Genomic DNA, 18,886 nt, shown 5'->3' with positions numbered 1-18,886 from the left:
AGGAGCACAGAAGTACTAGGAGCCTGCTTCAGCTTAGATTGGCTCAGCAACTACTTTTTGCTATGAATTCCAGGAACCCCTGTTCATCCTGCTACATTGAATAATGCAAAAAAGCAGCAGTTAGATCAACACTGCATCAGATATCTGCAAACCTCTGTCATATTAAGTGTTTGCACAATAATATCCGGGTAAAATGTTAATATCAGATATACAGTAGATAGTTTACTTGATCTAATTTTAAATCTGGTGATGGCTAGGGATAGTCAGTGAGATGCAAATCTGAGTTGATGCAGAGGGTTATGGAGCTTGAAAACAGACCAACCAAATCCTACAATGGTGCTATTCAATTGGTTCATTTTAAGCTGCCTAAATTTGCAAACAAACTTTGCTTTTATATCTAAATCTCTCTGGGTCGTTTTCAGGACAGAATCCTAGAGAGGCGATCCTTTCGCTCACTGCTGGACAGGTTAAAAATGTAAAAAGGCAAATGTAGGCAGGCATTAATACCTCAAGATAGGAAGTTACCTTCAGCTCTGTTCCTGTCCAAGGACCGAGAATGTTGTGCAGCTTTAGTTAAAGGCTCTGTGTCAGATGGCATGGCCTGAGGCTGGAGTTCCACCTTGAATGTGGCCGGCCAGAGGGGGATTGGCTGGGGGAAACCCCAGTCCTCACTGGACATTACAGACCTCAGAAGATGCCGAGTGTTTGAAGTCTCTACAGAGGATGCTAGCTGGGTCTCATTGGCTTTCCTCAGTCAGCTGATTGAGGAGAAGCTTCAGCGCCCCCACCCCCTATGATGGCTCCCGGAGTTTTGGGCATCATGGAGCCGAACCAAGAGTGTCTGGATACTGCACCCGTGCACTTAGCAGGACAACCCGGTATTTCAAACCCTCTTCTCTCCACATTGTCAGTTTGGCACCGCTCATCATGTAGGTTTCCTCCCAGGGCTCTGTACAGCAAAGCTCCAGTACCCGACTGGTATGTAGTCCCACAGTGGGATCTACTTATCCTTTGTTTTTTTTAAATGTATATACAGGGAGTGCAGAATTATTAGGCAAGTGGTATTTTTGAGGAATAATTTTATTATTGTACAACAACCATGTTTTAATGAACCCGAAAAACTCATTAATATCAAAGCTGAATATTTTTGAAACTAGTTTTTTTTAGTTTTTTAGTTTTAGCTATTTTAGGGGGATAGCTGTATGTGCAGGTGACTATTACTGTGCATAATTATTAGGCAACTTAACAGAAAACAAATCTATACCCATTTCAATTATTTATTTTTTTACCAGTGAAACCAATATAACATCTCAACATTCACAAATATACATTTCTGACATTCAAAAACAAATCAGTGACCAATATAGCCACCTTTCTTTGCAAGGACCCTCAAAAGCCTGCCATCCATGGATTCTGTCAGTGTTTTGATCTGTTCACCATCAACATTGCGTGCAGCAGCAACCACAGCCTCCCAGACACTGTTCAGAGAGGTGTACTGTGTTCTCTCCTTATAAATCTCACATTTTATGATGGACCACAGGTTCTCAATGGGGTTCAGATCAGGTGAACAAGGAGGCCATGTCATTAGTTTTTCTTCTTTTATACCCTTTCTTGCCAGCCACGCTGTGGTGTACTTGGACGCGTGTGATGGAGCATTGTCCTGCATGAAAATCATGTTTTTCTTGGATGCAGACTTCTTCCTGTACCACTGCTTGAAGAAGGTGTCTTCCAGAAAATGGCAGTAGGACTGGGAGTTGAGCTTGACTCCATCCTTAACCCGAAAAGGCCCCACAAGCTCATCTTTGATGATACCAGCCCAGACCAGTACTCCACCTCCACCTTGCTGGCGTCTGAGTCGGATTGGAGCTCTCTACCCTTTACCAATCCAGCCACGGGCCCATCCATCTGGCCCATCAAGACTCACTCTCATTTCATCAGTCCATAAAACCTTAGAAAAATCAGTCTTGAGATATTTCTTGGCCCAGTCTTGACTTTGCAGCGTGTGTGTCTTGTTCAGTGGTGGTCGTCTTTCAGCCTTTCTTACCTTGGCCATGTCTCTGAGTATTGCACACTTTCTGCTTTTGGACACTCCACTGATGTTGCAGCTCTGAAATATGGCCAAACTGGTGGCATCTTGGCAGCTGCACGCTTGACTTTTCTCAGTTCATGGGCAGTTATTTTGTGCTTTGGTTTTTCTACACGCTTCTTGCAACCCTGTTGACTATTTTGAATGGAACGCTTGATTGTTCGATGATCATGCTTCAGAAGCTTTGCAATTTTAAGAGTGCTTCATCCCTTTGCAAGATATCTCACTATTTTTGACTTTTCTGAGCCTGTCAAGTCCTTCTTTTGACCCATTTTGCCAAAGGAAAGGAAGTTGCCTAATAATTATGCACACCTGATATAGGGTGTTGATGTCATTAGACCACACCCCTTCTCATTACAGAGATGCACATCACCTAATATGCTTAATTGGTAGTAGGCTTTCGAGCCTATACAGCTTGGAGTAAGGCAACATGCATAACGAGGATGATGTAGTCAAAATACTCATTTCCCTAATAGTTCTGCACTCCCTGTACGTAAATGTGTATATATTGGTGATTGGAGTTTGTTTTTTTGCGTCTTATTGACCACAGTGCTGGCCTTTTTTGTTATGTATAGCCATCCTAGACTTGTGCACTGTTTTATTTCCAGGTTTTTAGAAATCCTGGGAGTCTGGCGAATTCACAACTATGGTGTGTTATAGTTCTGTGGCAGATTTATGGAGTCTAGATGGCTCTTGTCATCAATTCAAAAAGGAGGAGTCCGCACACAGACTACACACTGCAAAAGTTTTATTGTCCCATCACATGCATGTGCAATTTACATCTGACCAGAAGGCCTTCTGGTCAGATGTAAATTGCACATGTATGTGATGGGACAATAAAACGTTTGCAGTGTGTTCCAGCAAGTCTGTGTGTGGACTCCTCCTTTTTGAATTGATGATTTGAGCAGCCTAGGAATCCAGCACCCACACTCCAGGTGTGCAGTTCTTCCTTTTCTACAATAGATGGCTCTTGTGACATTCGGTTAGAAATGAGAGCCATATACTTGATGAAATGGAAACGGTCTTACAATAATTTGTATTGTTGATGCATGGTATTTTAATTATGCCAATCCTTACTTTTTATGCTCTGCACACAGGATGGCCATGTAGAAGTTGCTAGATTGCTTCTTGACAGTGGAGCTCAGGTGAATATGCCTGCTGACTCATTTGAGTCTCCACTGACTCTTGCGGCTTGTGGTGGCCATGTAGAGCTGGCAGCATTGCTGATTGAGCGAGGTGCTAACCTGGAGGAGGTGAATGATGAAGGCTATACACCCCTCATGGAAGCTGCACGAGAAGGTCATGAGGAGATGGTTGCATTACTGCTAGGGCAAGGTACATTTTTTACAACAATAATTTGAATTATTACAGTTAATATCTGACTGATAATTGAAGACGAAAGCTTAATTGCATATGTTTTTTTCTAGTCTGTTAAAATGAAAATTGCTTTCATCTTTTATAGTAATGTTTAAAATGCCAAAACCTGAGCTGAAGGTAACTGCATCTATATGCAAATATTTTTTTTTTAGTTTGTAAATAATACTTTATTGTAAACCAATTTGAAAGGTGCAAACATCAATGCACAGACTGAGGAGACGCAAGAGACTGCCCTCACGCTGGCCTGTTGTGGAGGTTTTCTGGAGGTTGCGGACTTCCTTATTAAAGCTGGAGCAGATATAGAGCTTGGATGTTCCACTCCATTGATGGAAGCTGCCCAAGAGGGTCACTTAGAGTTGGTGAAATACCTGCTTGCAGCTGGTATGTTTTCTCTTTCTCTCGGTCTTATTGCTGCTCACTTTAGTGTTAATGGTTCACTGTCTGCAGTGCTCTTATGTATAATGTAGCATACTAAAATGCCCCTTAATGTACTGCAGGAGCTAATGTTCATGCAACAACTGCAACAGGTGACACAGCTCTAACATATGCTTGTGAAAATGGGCACACCGATGTAGCAGATGTGCTGCTGCAAGCTGGTGCAGACTTGGTAAGACGACAACGTTTTCTTATATCATATGATAGGATTCTTTAAATATTTGACAGGAAGTGTTAACTTGTGTTACTTTATGTTTAGGAACATGAGTCTGAAGGAGGGAGGACCCCTTTGATGAAAGCTGCAAGAGCTGGCCATGTCTGTACTGTTCAGTTCCTCATTAGTAAAGGTATACTTGTATAACTTATTGCAAGATTTTGTTTTGCATAACCTCTTTGCTGTGTTTAGCATGCTATTGAAGAACATTGCTCTAGATTCCTTATCAGTGATGGATTATTTCTTTTTTTAAACCGAGCCATTGTAAATCTTTGCAGTATTGTACTTGCAGTGGTTGTTCGTATGCTTTCTTGGGTCTTTTCCACATTAAGTGCCAACACTTGATAAAGGTCTATCTTTGCCAAAACTTTGGGCTTTTGACTGTGACATTTCATTATATTGGAGTTGCCGTATAAGACGCACTTTTTCTCCCCACAAAAATGGGGAGAAAAAGTCCCTGCGTCTTATACGGCAAAGGCAGGGAATCCCTGACCTCTGAATGCCCGCTGATACGACCCGCTACCATGTCGGGGATACCATGCCTGTCTGCCCGCTCCCCTGCTCTTTCCCCCGTGTATCCGGTCCCCCTGCACAATTGTAGACAAGGTTCAGGCAGCCGGATTATATACTGCCGGGATTGTAGGCATCTGTCTCCTGTGCAACGCTGGCTCTTCTCCCCCGAGTGCCCGCTCCCCTTGTGCAAATGTAAAAGATCGGGCAGCCGGCTTCCATACCACATGGCCGCAGGGATTGCAGACATCTGCCGCCTGTGCGCGGCTGGCTCTAGTGAAAGGCTCTACTGATCATGTCATCAGTACAAGCCTTTCAATAGAGCCAGCCGCACACAGGAGACAGATGTCTGCAATCCATGCGGTATGGAAGCTGGCTGCCTGATCTTTTATATTTGCACAAGGGGAGCGCGGGCACACGGGGGAGAAGAGCCAGCATTACACAGGAGACAGGTGCCTACAATCCCCGTGGCCATGCGGTATGTGATCCGGCTGCCTGAACCCTTTCTATGCTTGCGCAGGGGGAATGGATACACGGGAGAAAGAGCAGCCAATCACTTTGCGTGAGGGAACGAAGGACACAAGAGGGCACATAAGGGACACAAGAGGGGGCACCAGTTGGGGGAGAACATGTTCAAGACGCTCCTGGAATAGATGCACCAGGTGTAGTAGTGTGTGTGTGTGTGTGTGTGTGTGTGTGTGTGTATATAGATAGAGATGTATAGAGATATAGATATATAGATAGATTTTTTTTTTTTCCCCTGGTTTTCGTCCTCTAAACCTAGGTGCGTCTTATATTCCAGAACGTCTTATACAGTGGAAAATATAAGCTTAAATCCAGGTCAAGGCCCTATTGTTTCTCCCTAGTGTAATGTGGCTCTTTTTGTTGTTTACAGGAACTCCATTACATTTTTACCTGAAGTGTAAAGGCAAAGTCTTATTTTTAATAGTGTGAAATGATTAAATGTGTAGAAACTGGCCACCTGTACCCCCAACTCCCCTGTGTGGCAAACAATGGAGCATCTTCTAGAAAGAAGGGAAAGGAGAGGTACCATGCACTATTTTTTTTGATAAGTGCATCGATGGCTGTACTTTCTAGATTCTTGCCAGAGACTGGCCTGACATGCTGCCTCTGCTGAGTTTAGTTTAACTTGTAAACAAGACTTAAAGGGAACCTAAACTGAGAAGGATATGGATTTTTCCTTTTAAAATAATACCAGTTGCCTGAATCGCCTGCTGATCCTGTGTCTCTAATACTTTTAGCCACAGCCCCTGAACAAGCATGCAGATCAGGTGCTCTGACTGAAGTCAGACTGGATTAGCTGCATGCTTGTTTCAGGGTGTGATTCAGCCACTATTGCAGTCACAGAGATCAGCTGGACTGCCGGGCAACTGGTATTGTTTAACAGGAAACATCCATATCACTCTCAGTTAAGGTTCCCTTTAAGCGACTGCTCTGAACACATACAGCTGCTGTTCTGTCTCTATACACACTAGAGCAGATGGCATCATCAGAGCGAGATGGATAATGGCGTTACCCGAGACACTGAGGTGCAGATTTGACAATGCAGTGGTTTAGGCTACATACACACTTGAGATTAGTCTTTGGAAAAGGCAAGATCACAGACCAATTTTTCCCCTTCCATGTACTATGAGAGCCATACTCTACACAGTCTATTCTATTGAGCTGAACTGCCCATCAGATAAAAATCTTTGCAAGATGCTGCACACAAAGATGCTGTACACATTCAACAGATCAGTATCTGCAAAAGATCTGTTCCTGCAAAATGCATTCATGGTCTATGACATCTGCAGATCCTCATACACACCTTGTTTAACAGACATTCATCTGCAGATCAGATCCACCAGGATGGATCTTCAGATCTGCAGATGATTGCCAGATATGCAGATGAACGTCTGTTAAACAAGGTGTGTTTGAGGATCTGCAGATATCATAGACTATGAATGCATTTTGCAGGAACGGTTCTTTTGCAGGAACGGTTCTTTTGCAGGAACGGTTCTTTTGCAGGAACGGTTCTTTTGCAGGAACGGTTCTTTTGCAGGAACGGTTCTTTTGCAGGAACGGTTCTTTTGCAGATACTGATCTGTTGAATATGTACAGCATCTTTGTGTACAGCATCTTGCAAAGATTTTTATCTGATGGGGAGTTCAGCTCAATAGAATAGACTGTGTAGAGCAGTGGTCCTCAAACTAAGGCCCGCGGGCCGAATGTGGCCCCCTGAGGCTTTTTTACCGGCCCCCCGCACACAAAATGTATTATAGATACGGTCAGTTACATCTTTAAATATTGATGGTCTGCGTATAGAATGAAGCCAGAAAGCAGTAATTCGCTGGTTTCCAATCAAATTGCACATCAGGTGATACTGTTGTTCAATTGGACTGCAGGTTGTCACCTGGGTATGCTTCACTGTCTGGTGCACAAAGACTTCTACATCATTTTATGTATACTCCGGCCCCCCAGCAGTCTGAAGTATGTTGACCCGGCCCTCAACCCAAAATGTTTGGGGACCCCTGGTGTAGAGTATGGCTCTTATACTACATGGAATGGGGTAAAATTGGTCTGTGATCTTGCCTTTTACAAAGACTTTTATCTTAGGGCCCATTTCCACTATCGCGAGTTCGCATGCGTTTTTCGCATGCAAATTCGCATAGCAATACAAGTGAATGGGACTGTTTCCACTTGTCAGGATTCTTTTGCGTTTTTCTGTGCAGAAAAAATTCGCACGACAGAGCCATCAGAATTCGCATATCGAATACCGCTATGCGAATCGCATACAATGTATTTAATAGGAAATTTGCATGAGGTTTGGGTATGCGAATTTTCATGCGAATTCACATAGAAACAATGGAAAAGCATACCAGCACTGCCATGGTTAAATTCGCATACATCGACATCCATGAAAATTCGCATAGAACCGCATGCGAAATTTGCATCCGCATGCAAATTTTTACCACGGCGATTCACACCGCACAAGTGGAAATGTAGCCTCAAGTGTGTGTATGTAGCCTAAATTACAACAGTTTTCTGATGGCTGAATTGGGAGCTTAACCTTTACATGGCAAGAAACAGCAACAGTAATTTTAGTAACTGAATCCAGAACTTCGTTCTGAAAGAAAAGCATATATTTAGACCCACTGCAGAGACCCTTTCAGATCTACTTGGAGTAACAATGTGGCATCCCCTAAATGCCATCATTTGTGCTTAGTAGCCTGACATGTGTCTTCCTCTAATTTAAAGTGGACCTGAACTCTTGCACAGACAGAAGGAAAACATAACAGAAATGCACCCTGTTTGTATTTAAGGAGTTTAGCCTGTGTAATTGCCCCTCATTTGTGTCTAATCACAAGTTGGAATTTGATCACTCCCGTGTCACATGATTGCCTATGGCAGATATGCAGATAAGCCCATTAGAAAGCACAGGCTGTAAACAATATGTCTGCTTCCATGAATCAGGAAGTAGAAAGAATGCGGATTTGTTTTAGGATTTGTATCAGCTTTAACAAAGAAATGTTTTTTGTTTAAAGGTTATTATGCTGTTGTGTATCTTTTAGAGCAGAGAGGATTTCTGAGTTCAGGTCCACTTTAAAAGGCTATCCTTAAAGTACACCTGAGATGAGGGATATAAAAAAAATATAAATACCTGGGGCTTCCTCTGGTCTGAACGCTTCCACGACGCCGGCCTCCGCTGCCTGCAGCCTCCGCAAATTGTCCTGGAAAGGCCTCCAGTCCGGGGCGTACTGAGCAGGCGGGCTTTGTGCACTCCCCCATTGCGGTCTTCTGTTGTGATCCTGTAGCCAGTTATCCTTTCACAAATCCATTATTTTTAAATATGACTAGAACCGTGACGAGTAGTTTTCTTTTGCAGTGCATCTTTCGAGGGAAAAGGCCAATAGCAAATTTAAAAACCAACTCTAATGCAGGTTATACACTGGCCCGATTTGCCGCTGTTTCGACAGCAGATTCGATCACTGGGATCAAATCTGCTGCCAATCGTTCGCGCTACACGCCGAATTTCGATCCATTTTGTCCGATCCCGTCGTTCGCTCCATGCGGAAAATTACCGTCGATCGCCCGCGGGTAGGGAGCGTGTTGCTAACGGCGTTCGAGTGCCCGACGACCGACGCAATAGAGCGATTTCCCCCGGTCACCGCTGCTCCGTCTCCGCTCTGGTCTCCGCCATGCTTCAGTTCCTCCTGCCCGGCAGGAAGTTTAAACAGTAGAGGGCGCTCTACTGTTTAAACTTCCTGCCAGGCAGGAAGAAGTAAAGCATGCCGGACCTGGAGACCAGAGCCGAGATGGAGCAGCCGTGACCGGGGGCAGTCGTGCCGGCGGAGCAGGTAATGTATGCAAGGGGGGGGGAGCGGCGGCAGCAGCAGCAGCACCACCACCACCACCACAACAGATTGTGGACGGTTTCAGGATGAAATCTGTTCACAATCTGTTTGCAGTAAATGTAGCCATACGATCCCTCTCTGATCAGATTCGATCAGAGAGGGATCTATCTGTTGGTCGAATCTGATGGCAAATCGACCAGTGTATGGCTACCTTAAGGGTGCGTACATACATCTAATTTTGATTGGCCAGCCACTGGCCAATTTTACCACGCCCATGTAGTATGTGGACCAACAGATTTTGAATACTATGAATAGATTGTGTAAAGCTCTCATGTTACATGGAAGTGGTGAAATTGGCCAGTCAAAATTGGATGGGTGTATGCATCCTAACTCCTATCAAGGGAGAGAACCAGAAGTTTAACATTTTAAATATTTTAAAGACTGCAACACAACAAAATCAAACTGTTGTAATATTGCTAGATTACTCTACACAACCATTATAAGATTTCCATGGTACACTTTTATTATATTTTCTAAATTTTTATAGTGCTGTCCTCTTCCATGGGTACGCAGTTATGTCACAAACTATCAGAGGGTTTTAAAGTCTAATCCTTAAAATAGTTTTAGCCTATTGGCTTTACCATAGTGTAAGGCCTATTTTGAGGGTAACCAGTTGGTTTACCAGCAGGTTTTTGGAATGTGGAAAGAATACTTTAACGTCCAAACCAATTGATCTGTCCCATTAGTCTACACTATCTTATTTCTCCCCTCTGCTCACAATGGCCTCAATTCACTAAGCTTATCTCCTGTCTTTAATAACGTTTCTAGAGTTGTTACCATGGTGATAAGGCATGTATTATTCAGGAAACATTTTACCTCAGGCAAACCTAAAGTTCTTCTGTCTTTAAGTTAACTCTTCAATCCTTAAAATAACTCCAGTGTTAAAGAGAGTCTGAAGCGAGAATAAATCTCGCTTCAGACCTCATAGATAGCAGGGGCACACGCCCCTGCTAAACCACCGCCATCCCGCGGCTTAACGGGGGTCCCTGATCCCCCAAATCCCCTCCGTAATGCGGGGGAGCGCTTTCTGGTTGGGGCAGGGCTAACCGCCGCAGCCCTGCCCCACGCGCGTCTGTCAGCGCGTATCTCCGCCTCTCCCCCGTCCCTCTCAGTCTTCCTTCACTGAGAGGGGCGAGGGAGAGGCAGAGATCCGACGCTGATAGACACGACTGGAGGCAGGGCTGCAGCCATTAGCCCTGCCTCCAGGAGCGACCAAGTCTTCGACCAAGTGTCGCAGTGGGGGGTTTGGGGGTGAAGGGACCCCCGTTTAGCGGCGCTATTGCGGCGGTTTAGCAGGGGCACACGTGCCCCTGCTAACTATGAGCTCTGAAGCGAGAATTATTCTTGCTTCAGAGTCTCTTTAAAGACAGGCTGTTTATTAACTGCGTGTGAAAATAACTACAGAGGAGGTAAATTAACTACAGAGGAGGTAACTTAAGGAATTAAGAGATAAGATAACTCTCTCACTGTGTGGAGGTAAGTTTTCTCTTGCCTTATCTCCAGCATGATCTTAGTGAATTGAGGCCATAGTCTGTTATCTTCTGTAAATAACCTCATTCACCCTCAACCTGTCTTACCACTCCCATTTTGTATTCTTAACGCACACATGGTGAACTAATGCATATTTTTTCCAACAGTTGATTATCGTAGAACATCATGTTATGGTGGTAATACATACCTTAAAACACAGCAAAAACTCCTGCCGAATGGACGTATATTTTCTAGTCCTTTATTGATTTGCCTGTATTAAAATGTTGTCAAACCGAACATAACATTTTTCCTTTGCTATAATTGGCATGTTCACTTGAATTCTCTTTCAGGTGCAAACGTAAATCGCACAACGCTGAATAATGATCATACGGTGCTGTCGCTTGCCTGCGCTGGAGGCCATTTGGCTGTGGTAGAGTTACTGTTAGCGCATGGAGCTGATCCAACACACAGACTAAAGGTAAGATTTTCCAAATGTATGACTTATGTAGAGCACATTTCAATAAATCATTTTGGGTCCTTATCACAGTTAGTAGCTGTGGGGCCCATTACAGTAACAGGCGCTAGTATGCCACCATGTCGTGCTTGCGCAGGGCGGCGTGCCACGGCCCGTGCGTCACACCTACATGCGTGCCCACGGCCGCAATCTCTGCTTGCTGGCTGCTGCCCTGCACAGTGCAGCAGCACACAGGCGCAGATGTACGCAGAAGCGATACGTCGTCTTAGGTGGGATAAGACCCTACAATGGCCAATATATTTCAGATTTATAGTGTAATCTACATGCACAAATTCAAATTTTTCTGTAGGAAATCATTGTAAAAAGGCATAAAGGCCCAGTGTTGGCTTTAGTCTGAATTTCCATTAGGGCACGTTGAGTGCATTTTCTCTCATAAGCACACATGCAAAACTAAAGTTTTTCTGCTTGGGGAAAACTTTCAGCATGTTGCTTCTTTCTGCACGGCGGGGAGGTTTGTGGTTGTTCGGCCGATTGCTCAAGCAACTGGCAAGCACATGTATCCCGCATCAGGCGATCCCCACCGGTGCTCTATACTGGGGACTTTGCTATTTTTAACTGCAATTACTATTCTTGTTGGATTTTCTCTCCATTCAACAGGCAGAGATTGATTCTCTCTAGTGTTCAAATGTTGACAAATTATTAAACACTTCTGTAACAGCTTAACCACTTCACAACTGAGGGGTTTTACCCCTGAAACACCAGTGCGATTTTTACCTTTCAGCGCTCCGTCCATTCCTTTATTTCTGTAATATGATTGGATATTGGGGACTGGGGTCCCCATAACCAATCATTGGACTACAAAGCCGGGGTGTGTGTGTGCGAGTCGCGGGGGCACGCGATCGCGTGCTGCACGTTTGTTTATTTTACATTGTTATGAATGAAGACTGCTTCTGTTTGAAGCAGTCTTCATTCTATTCGCAATCGGCGAGTCTAATTGGATTTAGGAGCGCTTGTTCCTAACGTCCAATTAGTCACCTGCTGTGCGGGCTGGCTGGAGTGTGCGCGCAAGTTCCCCGCCCACTCCCAGCCAGTAAACAAGCAAGTGCTCCTTTCTCCGTCCCTGGGGGTGAAGCGGCGCGCAGAGGGACGGAGAAATTTAGCACGGGGGGAGGGGGGGGGTTAAAGTGGTTAATGTTCTGCTGGATTTTTTGTTCCTGTCTTTTTTTTTTTTTTTTTTTTTTTTTTTTTTTTTGGGATAGATTCCTTCACCATTGTCTGCAGTGATAGCAAATAGATGTTTCCACCTGGGACTTCGCCGTAATAGTTACTGTTTTTGCAAGTAGTAGTATAAAATGTGTTTTAAAAGAGAACCTCGAGGTGTGTTTAAAGAATGTTATCTGCATACAGAGGCTGGATCTGCCTATACAGCCCAGCCTCTGTTGCTATCCCAAACCCCACTAAGGTCCCCCTGCACTCTGCAATTCCTCATAAATCACAGCCGTGCTGTGAGGCTGTGTTTACATCTGTAGTGTCAGTCTCAGCTGCTTCCCCGCCTCCTGCATAGCTCTGGTCCCTGCCCCCGTCCCTTCCCTCCAATCAGCAGGGAGGGAAGGGATGCAGGCGGGGACTGGAGTTCTGCAGGAGATGGGGAGAGCAGCAGACTGACACTATAGAGATAAACACAGCCAGCTCTGACAAGCTGTTTGTCAGCAGCGTGGCTGTGATTTATGAGGGATTGCAGAGTGCAGGGGGACCTTAGTGGGGTTTGGGATAGCAACAGAGGCTGGGCTGTATAGGCAGATCCAGCCTCTGTATGCAGATCATATTCTTCAAACCCACCTCGGGTTCTCTTTAAGTTGATTTCATGGTAAAAGTACTTTAGTATGTAAATACCATTACTATATACTGTGGGTACTTCAAACTTGAAACTGCTCAAAACGGGGCAGGGAAAATTGCATGCACCATGTGCTGCCATAGATCGTTATGTGAATGACAGCTGTAATTTGGTATATAATTAATTTGGTAAATGTAATTTGGTAAATACTCAGTAATTTGGGTGCTGTCAAAAGAATGAGCCCAAATTACTTTAAGCTGGCAGCCAAATTACATCTTACACCCCGAGTCCATAGCAGCCTGGAGAGGGAATAGCATTCAACGGCTTCACCCTACGCTCACAAATTACTGGTGCAGTTTTTGCATGAATGCCTTTAAATTGTGCTCATGGAATGGATTTGCTGACTTTGTTCTTTGTTTAGGATGGTTCCACAATGCTAATTGAAGCTGCCAAAGGAGGTCACACTAGTGTGGTTTGCTACCTATTGGATTACCCCAACAACCTTCTCTCTGCTCCCCCTCCTGATGTCACACAGTTCACCCCACCTTCGCACGACTTGAACCGGGTAATGTACATTCTCAGTAGATGAGATGCTTTTATATTTTCTCCCTGGTTTATCTATACTTTTGAAGTGTGCTTTAATTGTGAATGCTACATATAGATATGAATGACATTCTTTTTGACATCATCAAGAATGTTTACCTTTATGTGCAACTTCTTAGGCTCCTCGAGTACCAATGCAGGCACTGCCAATGGTTGTTCCACCCCAGGAACCAGACAAACCTCCAGCAAGTGTATCTACAACCCTTCCCGTGAGGAATAAAGGTTAGTTTGCAGCATTACAAGCTTTCTGTCAATTTTTAAAAACTAAGGGTTTGTCTTCACACCCCCTTTACCTTCCAATTCCCCAAAATTTATTTTAAAATCTTTGGCTTAGCGGCGACATGTCTCTCTTAATATAATTAGATAGGAGTATGGTATAAATGTAAATTTGAATCTTTATACTAGTGTAATTTATACATTATTTTTGCCTTACAAATGTTAGTGGCAATATTTTATTTGGCTAAATGTTACTCTCAGTTCAAGGCTGACCAGAGCAAGTTCAAGGACTACAGGAAAATATCTTCTTCAACAGTTACAGTGAAAGGATGGATTCCAGGGAATAGTGCTACTACCTGGATAGCTGCTGTTACTTTGTGACTATGGGGTCAATTCATAAAAGGCTGTGCAGGGAAAAAATCTTGCCGGGAAAATACCATATTCAGTATTTTAGACTTTTGTGTGCTAATTCATAAAAATGTTTACAGTTGCGATAGAAGTTTGAGCATTTCCCGAACTAAGCTGGTGGTAACACGAGAAGCTGCCTGAGTTGATACTTTTTCTCCATGCAGAGACAGCATTACAATAAGAGGCATCTCCAACTTTCCTTTAGATGTGCATTTTTTTTAAACTGCCTCTGTTTGCCCTGAACCTGCCTATTACTCTTTCTAAACAATCTATTTAATTGCCACAGCTTAGAAGAACTTCAAGAAATGTTACACATGCAGGCTTTCTGATGTAAAAAAACAAAACAAATGAAAACAGGTACCCAAGAGGTTAACAAACACAGCCTGGGGTATTCTGGAAGCCTTTTTTGTTCTGCTCTCATTGCTGCTGCCTGGGAGATCTGTCTCCATTAACTACTTTGCTGTCATCTGTACCCTTATCACCTCTTCAAAGCAAGCAGTATTCTCTGTTCCAATACTGCCTGCTCGAATCTTTATGAATTGACATTGTGACGTGTTCAGATCACCGCAGAAGGCGGTAATTTACCTCACTGCTCAGGAATGTCAGCTTTTCATGCAGTAATAGCTTTTATGAATTGACATGGTAAAGTCAGCTGTTTTCAGCATTACTGCATGCGGTATTGCTTTATGAATTGACCTCATTGTGTCCCAACCATCCAGTTCTTCACACTTTTTTCTTTCTGTGTAGCCAGACCTCGGAGAATGACTTTTGGCTATCACTAGTATACTAACTCAAATCAGGCTGCAATTCGTTTTTAAGAGAAAATAAATGCAGATTTCAGTTAAATATTCCTACTTTGCAGACCTCTGTATGACAGCACAGTGACAGATGTGCTTCTTACATTTTTCATTGTAGTTTGTAGTGTTAGTTGCTTCTTATTGCATCAGAATTGCTTGCATTACATTTGTGTGATCTTTGTCCAAATAGTATTTCTATATTTAACGTGCTTCTTGTCTGTGTTTAGTTTGATAACGGCATACTTTTGTATGTTTGGTTCCTTATTTTTTTTTTTAACCTATATTAACCACTTTGCATCCAGACCTTGTTTTCCCCTTATTGACCAGAGCAGTTTTGACGTTTTAGCTATGTCCCTATTCAATCAGCAATAACTTTATCTCTACTCACGACACCTAAATGATCTAGATATAGTTTTTTTTCATGATAAACTAGACTTTCATTGAGGGATATTTTGTCCCGAGAATTATTTTTTTTCTGCGCATTTTAGCAGGAAAAAAGAGGGAAAACCGTTAAAATTGCATTATTTCTCAGGTTTTCTTCAATTCCAGTAAAAAATACAAAGTGCTACAGTAGGTAAAAGACATGCCATCAGTATTAAGTCCCCCAAGGATAGATAGCCAAATGTGTGCCCAGTAGCAGACCCGCCCCCCCCCCCCCCCCCCCCAGTATAGCCAGATGTGCCCCCCAATATCAGCCTCCATTATAGCCAGATATGTCCCCGCATTTGCGACCCCCCCCCCCCCACACACACACACACACATATATATATATATATATACATATACATATATATATATATATATATATATATATATATATATATATATATATATATATATATACAGCTGCGTATCCCAATAAAGCCCCCCTCATTATAGCCAGATGTGTCCCCAGGATCAGTGTTCCCCATTATAGCCAGATGTTTCCTAAGGATTAGCGCCCCGCCCCATTATTGCATAAGTGCCCCCCAGCATTAAGTTATGTCCCTCAGGACCATCAGATGTGCCCCCCAATATGAAATCCCCCACCCCATTACCCCGATGGGCCCCAATAATAATTTCCCCCCCCCCCACACTTCAGATTTGGAACCCTCACCCTCTTATGGGCAGCCAGATGTGCCCCCCCCCCCCCCCCCCCCCCCCCCCGGCCAGATCGTTAAAGAAAAGCCCCTGCAAGATGAATATCTCACCTGAAATGGTTCCTGCGATCATCCTGCAGCTTCAGCCTCCATTCACCGTGCTTCAACTCAGCCCTGTGATACTGAACACCGGGTCCCGGCTTGATGACGTCATCAAGCCGGGACCCGGATATTCCGTGTCACAGGGCTGAGTGAAGAGCGGTGCATGGAGGCTGGAGCTGCAGGATGATCGCAGGAACCAGTTCAGGTAAGATATTCATCTTGCAGGGGCATTCTTTTTTAACATTCCGACCACGGAGGGGGAGAGATGATCACGCTGTTTGCTACAGCGATGGTCGTTCATCCGCGGGGGGGGGGGGGGGAGGAGAGGGTCACTAATTGGCTACAAACAAACAAAACAAACACAGAACATTTATATCGCGCTTTTCTCCTGGCGGACTCAAAGCGCCAGAGCTGCAGCCACAAGGACGCGCTCTATAGGCAGTAGCAGTGTTAGGGAATCTTGCCCAAGGTCTCCTACTGAATAGGTGCTGGCTTACTGAACAGGCAGAGCCGAGATTCAAACCCGGGTCTCCTGTGTCAGAGGCAGAGCCCTTAACCATTACACTATCCAGCCACCTTTTGCCAATTAGTAAGGCAGCTGACAGTGCCGGGGGTGCGCTCTGAAGCGCACCTGTTCCTGCACAAATGCGCTGCAAGCAGATCAGTATATCTACGTCGTTGTGGCTTGGAGGATGCCACAGCTGACGTAGATATACTGTAGCGGTGGGGCAAGTGGTTAATGGCTGGTTGAGCAATAACATAAAGTCAGCTTCCCTTGCTCCATTTTTCTCTCCCCTGTTTTGTGTGCTAATATTGTCTAATATTTGTATGTGTGTAATCCTGCATTCTGATCAGGGTTTTAAGTTTCCATGGTGCTGTTGTCACGGCTTACTTCACTGGTTGAACGTCAAGCTTTTGTGCTTCGTTTTTAAACTTTTTTTCTTTCCCCATAAACACCAAAACCAGCTTCCCAGGCCCACACCATGTAATGAATTTGTAGAAAGAGGATCAACTAATTAATGACTCTGCTTTCTAGTTGAAAACTGCATAAAAGTAAAAGCGGTAGCAGTGTAAACCTTTCTGCTACTGTGTGCTAACATAATTTAGTTAATATATGAAACTGGTGAATCTAATCAACCATAATGGTTCAAAAGCCAGACTTCAAGCTTACTTCAGTTTTGGATTAAGCAGGGTTGGATGAGAGCAAGTAATAAGCACCTTCTGCGACCCACTAGCAGCACTTTTCTAAGCACTTGCAGTGTTCTCTCCCAAAAAATTTTCCAGGGGTGGTGTGAAAAAGTAGCCGGGTGGTGTGAGATGAGAGAATGCAGGGCTGGTGCTTCTCTGCTTACAGCAGAGGGGGAGGTGAGCAGATAACAGCCGGTTGGTCACCAAAAATAGCCGGATGGAGCACCCGCACAAAAGAGCCTGGGGAGAACACGGACTTGTGATTTCAAAAGCTCTTGCTAATGTTATGCTATGCGTGTGATCCCACTTAAGGGATGTGATTTTTTTTTTTTTTTTTTTTTTTTATCCCCCATAGCATTACATTAGCAAAAGTTTTTCATATCAAATGTGTTTAGAAACGCGTGGCTAGTGGGTCCCAGGCCTTATACTGTTTATCCCATGTTAGTGATTAGTTCTACTCTTTGCCATTGGTAATATGTGACAAAAGATGTTTTGTGTGGTGGGTGTGGGTAATATTATCAAAGCTTACAAAGCTTATGTTCCCCTCCCCCATGTAAGAGATTCCCCACTATCACACCCACAAAATGTTAAAGAAATTTAGTTTCAGCGTTTTTGTTTGCTGGTTTTGCTGCTTATGACCTCTTCGTATGTAATTAAATTTTGTGTGCATAGAATTGTTCAAACATGTTTGTCTTTTTGTAGAGGTATGTTGTATGTTTGGTGTGTTCGTCATGTATCCCCTCCCTTTTTCTTGCTGTAATGTTGCTGTATGCTAACTACTACACATTGTAACAACTACATATGTTAAAAATAGAAACTTCCTTAACACACAGACACCCATATAGATTATCACTACATCTAAAATAGTAGTGTACTAGTATGGCTGATATTTCTACTTAGGCGTCAGTTCATCGAGCATTAACACAGTCAGTAATGCTGAAAACAGCTGACTTTACCGAGCACTTTGGAAAGTGTCAATTCATCAAGGCTGTTACCGCATGAAAAGCTGAAATTACCGAACAGTGAGGTAAATTACCGACTTGTGCTGTAAACACCTCAACAATTGTCAGTAAATGTCAATTCATCAAGGTTACAGCATGTGGTAAATCACAGTTTCATTAACATCAGTTTTCCTCTGTCAGCACAAACACCAATAAAACTGCGCCTCAAAGTCCTTATATCCTCCAGATACGGACCATCCTATAAAAACATAAAATATGCACATAGTGCCAAGTATTGTTTTCATAAAAACAAGGTAAGCACCCCGTGTTGCAGTCCAGGGGGACGTGCCACCACCTTATAGGGATCAGGAGTCCCCCCCCCCCCCCCCCCCCCTTCGTGAGTGCACTCACCAAAAGACTACTTGTCATCTAGCATATTACAAGTATTGCTGTAGGGTCATGACACGACTCCCAGCTCATAACGGATAAAAGGATCTGTTTATTACCACAATAGGCAGCTTTAACAAAGACTTTCCTCCCTGGCCGCGGAACTCAGGGAAACGCGTCCACTTTCAGCTCGCCTCTTCCTCCCAACGTGTTTCATCATGTGCGACTCATTCAGGGGCTCAGTTTTCCTCTGCTTCTTTGAGTTCTGTGAGTCCTGCACCGATTCCGACAGAGACTATTACCTATGACTGACAGGAACGTTCCTGCCTCCCGTTGTTAGGACCTGCAG

The 18,886-nt window shown here is 43.9% G+C and overlaps 1 protein-coding gene across 5 annotated transcripts in view; it reads left to right on the top strand.

Annotated features, from left to right (window-relative positions):
* Positions 1-18,886, top strand: part of ANKRD17 (ankyrin repeat domain 17) — a 233,656-nt gene that overhangs the window by 126,368 nt on the left and 88,402 nt on the right. For all 5 annotated transcript variants that reach the window (XM_068233424.1, XM_068233418.1, XM_068233427.1 and 2 more), the window contains exons 8-14: positions 3,184-3,421; positions 3,653-3,844; positions 3,961-4,070; positions 4,158-4,245; positions 10,858-10,985; positions 13,238-13,381; positions 13,539-13,641. In XM_068233424.1, coding sequence (XP_068089525.1) covers positions 3,184-3,421; positions 3,653-3,844; positions 3,961-4,070; positions 4,158-4,245; positions 10,858-10,985; positions 13,238-13,381; positions 13,539-13,641 — 1,003 coding nt within the window. The remainder of the gene's footprint in view (positions 1-3,183; positions 3,422-3,652; positions 3,845-3,960; positions 4,071-4,157; positions 4,246-10,857; positions 10,986-13,237; positions 13,382-13,538; positions 13,642-18,886) is intronic.

This window comes from Hyperolius riggenbachi, chromosome 1 (assembly GCF_040937935.1).
Source record: "Hyperolius riggenbachi isolate aHypRig1 chromosome 1, aHypRig1.pri, whole genome shotgun sequence".
Classification (NCBI taxonomy): domain Eukaryota; kingdom Metazoa; phylum Chordata; class Amphibia; order Anura; family Hyperoliidae; genus Hyperolius; species Hyperolius riggenbachi.
The sequence above is the reverse complement of the archived record's forward strand: the minus strand, read 5'-3'. Positions and strand labels throughout refer to the sequence as shown.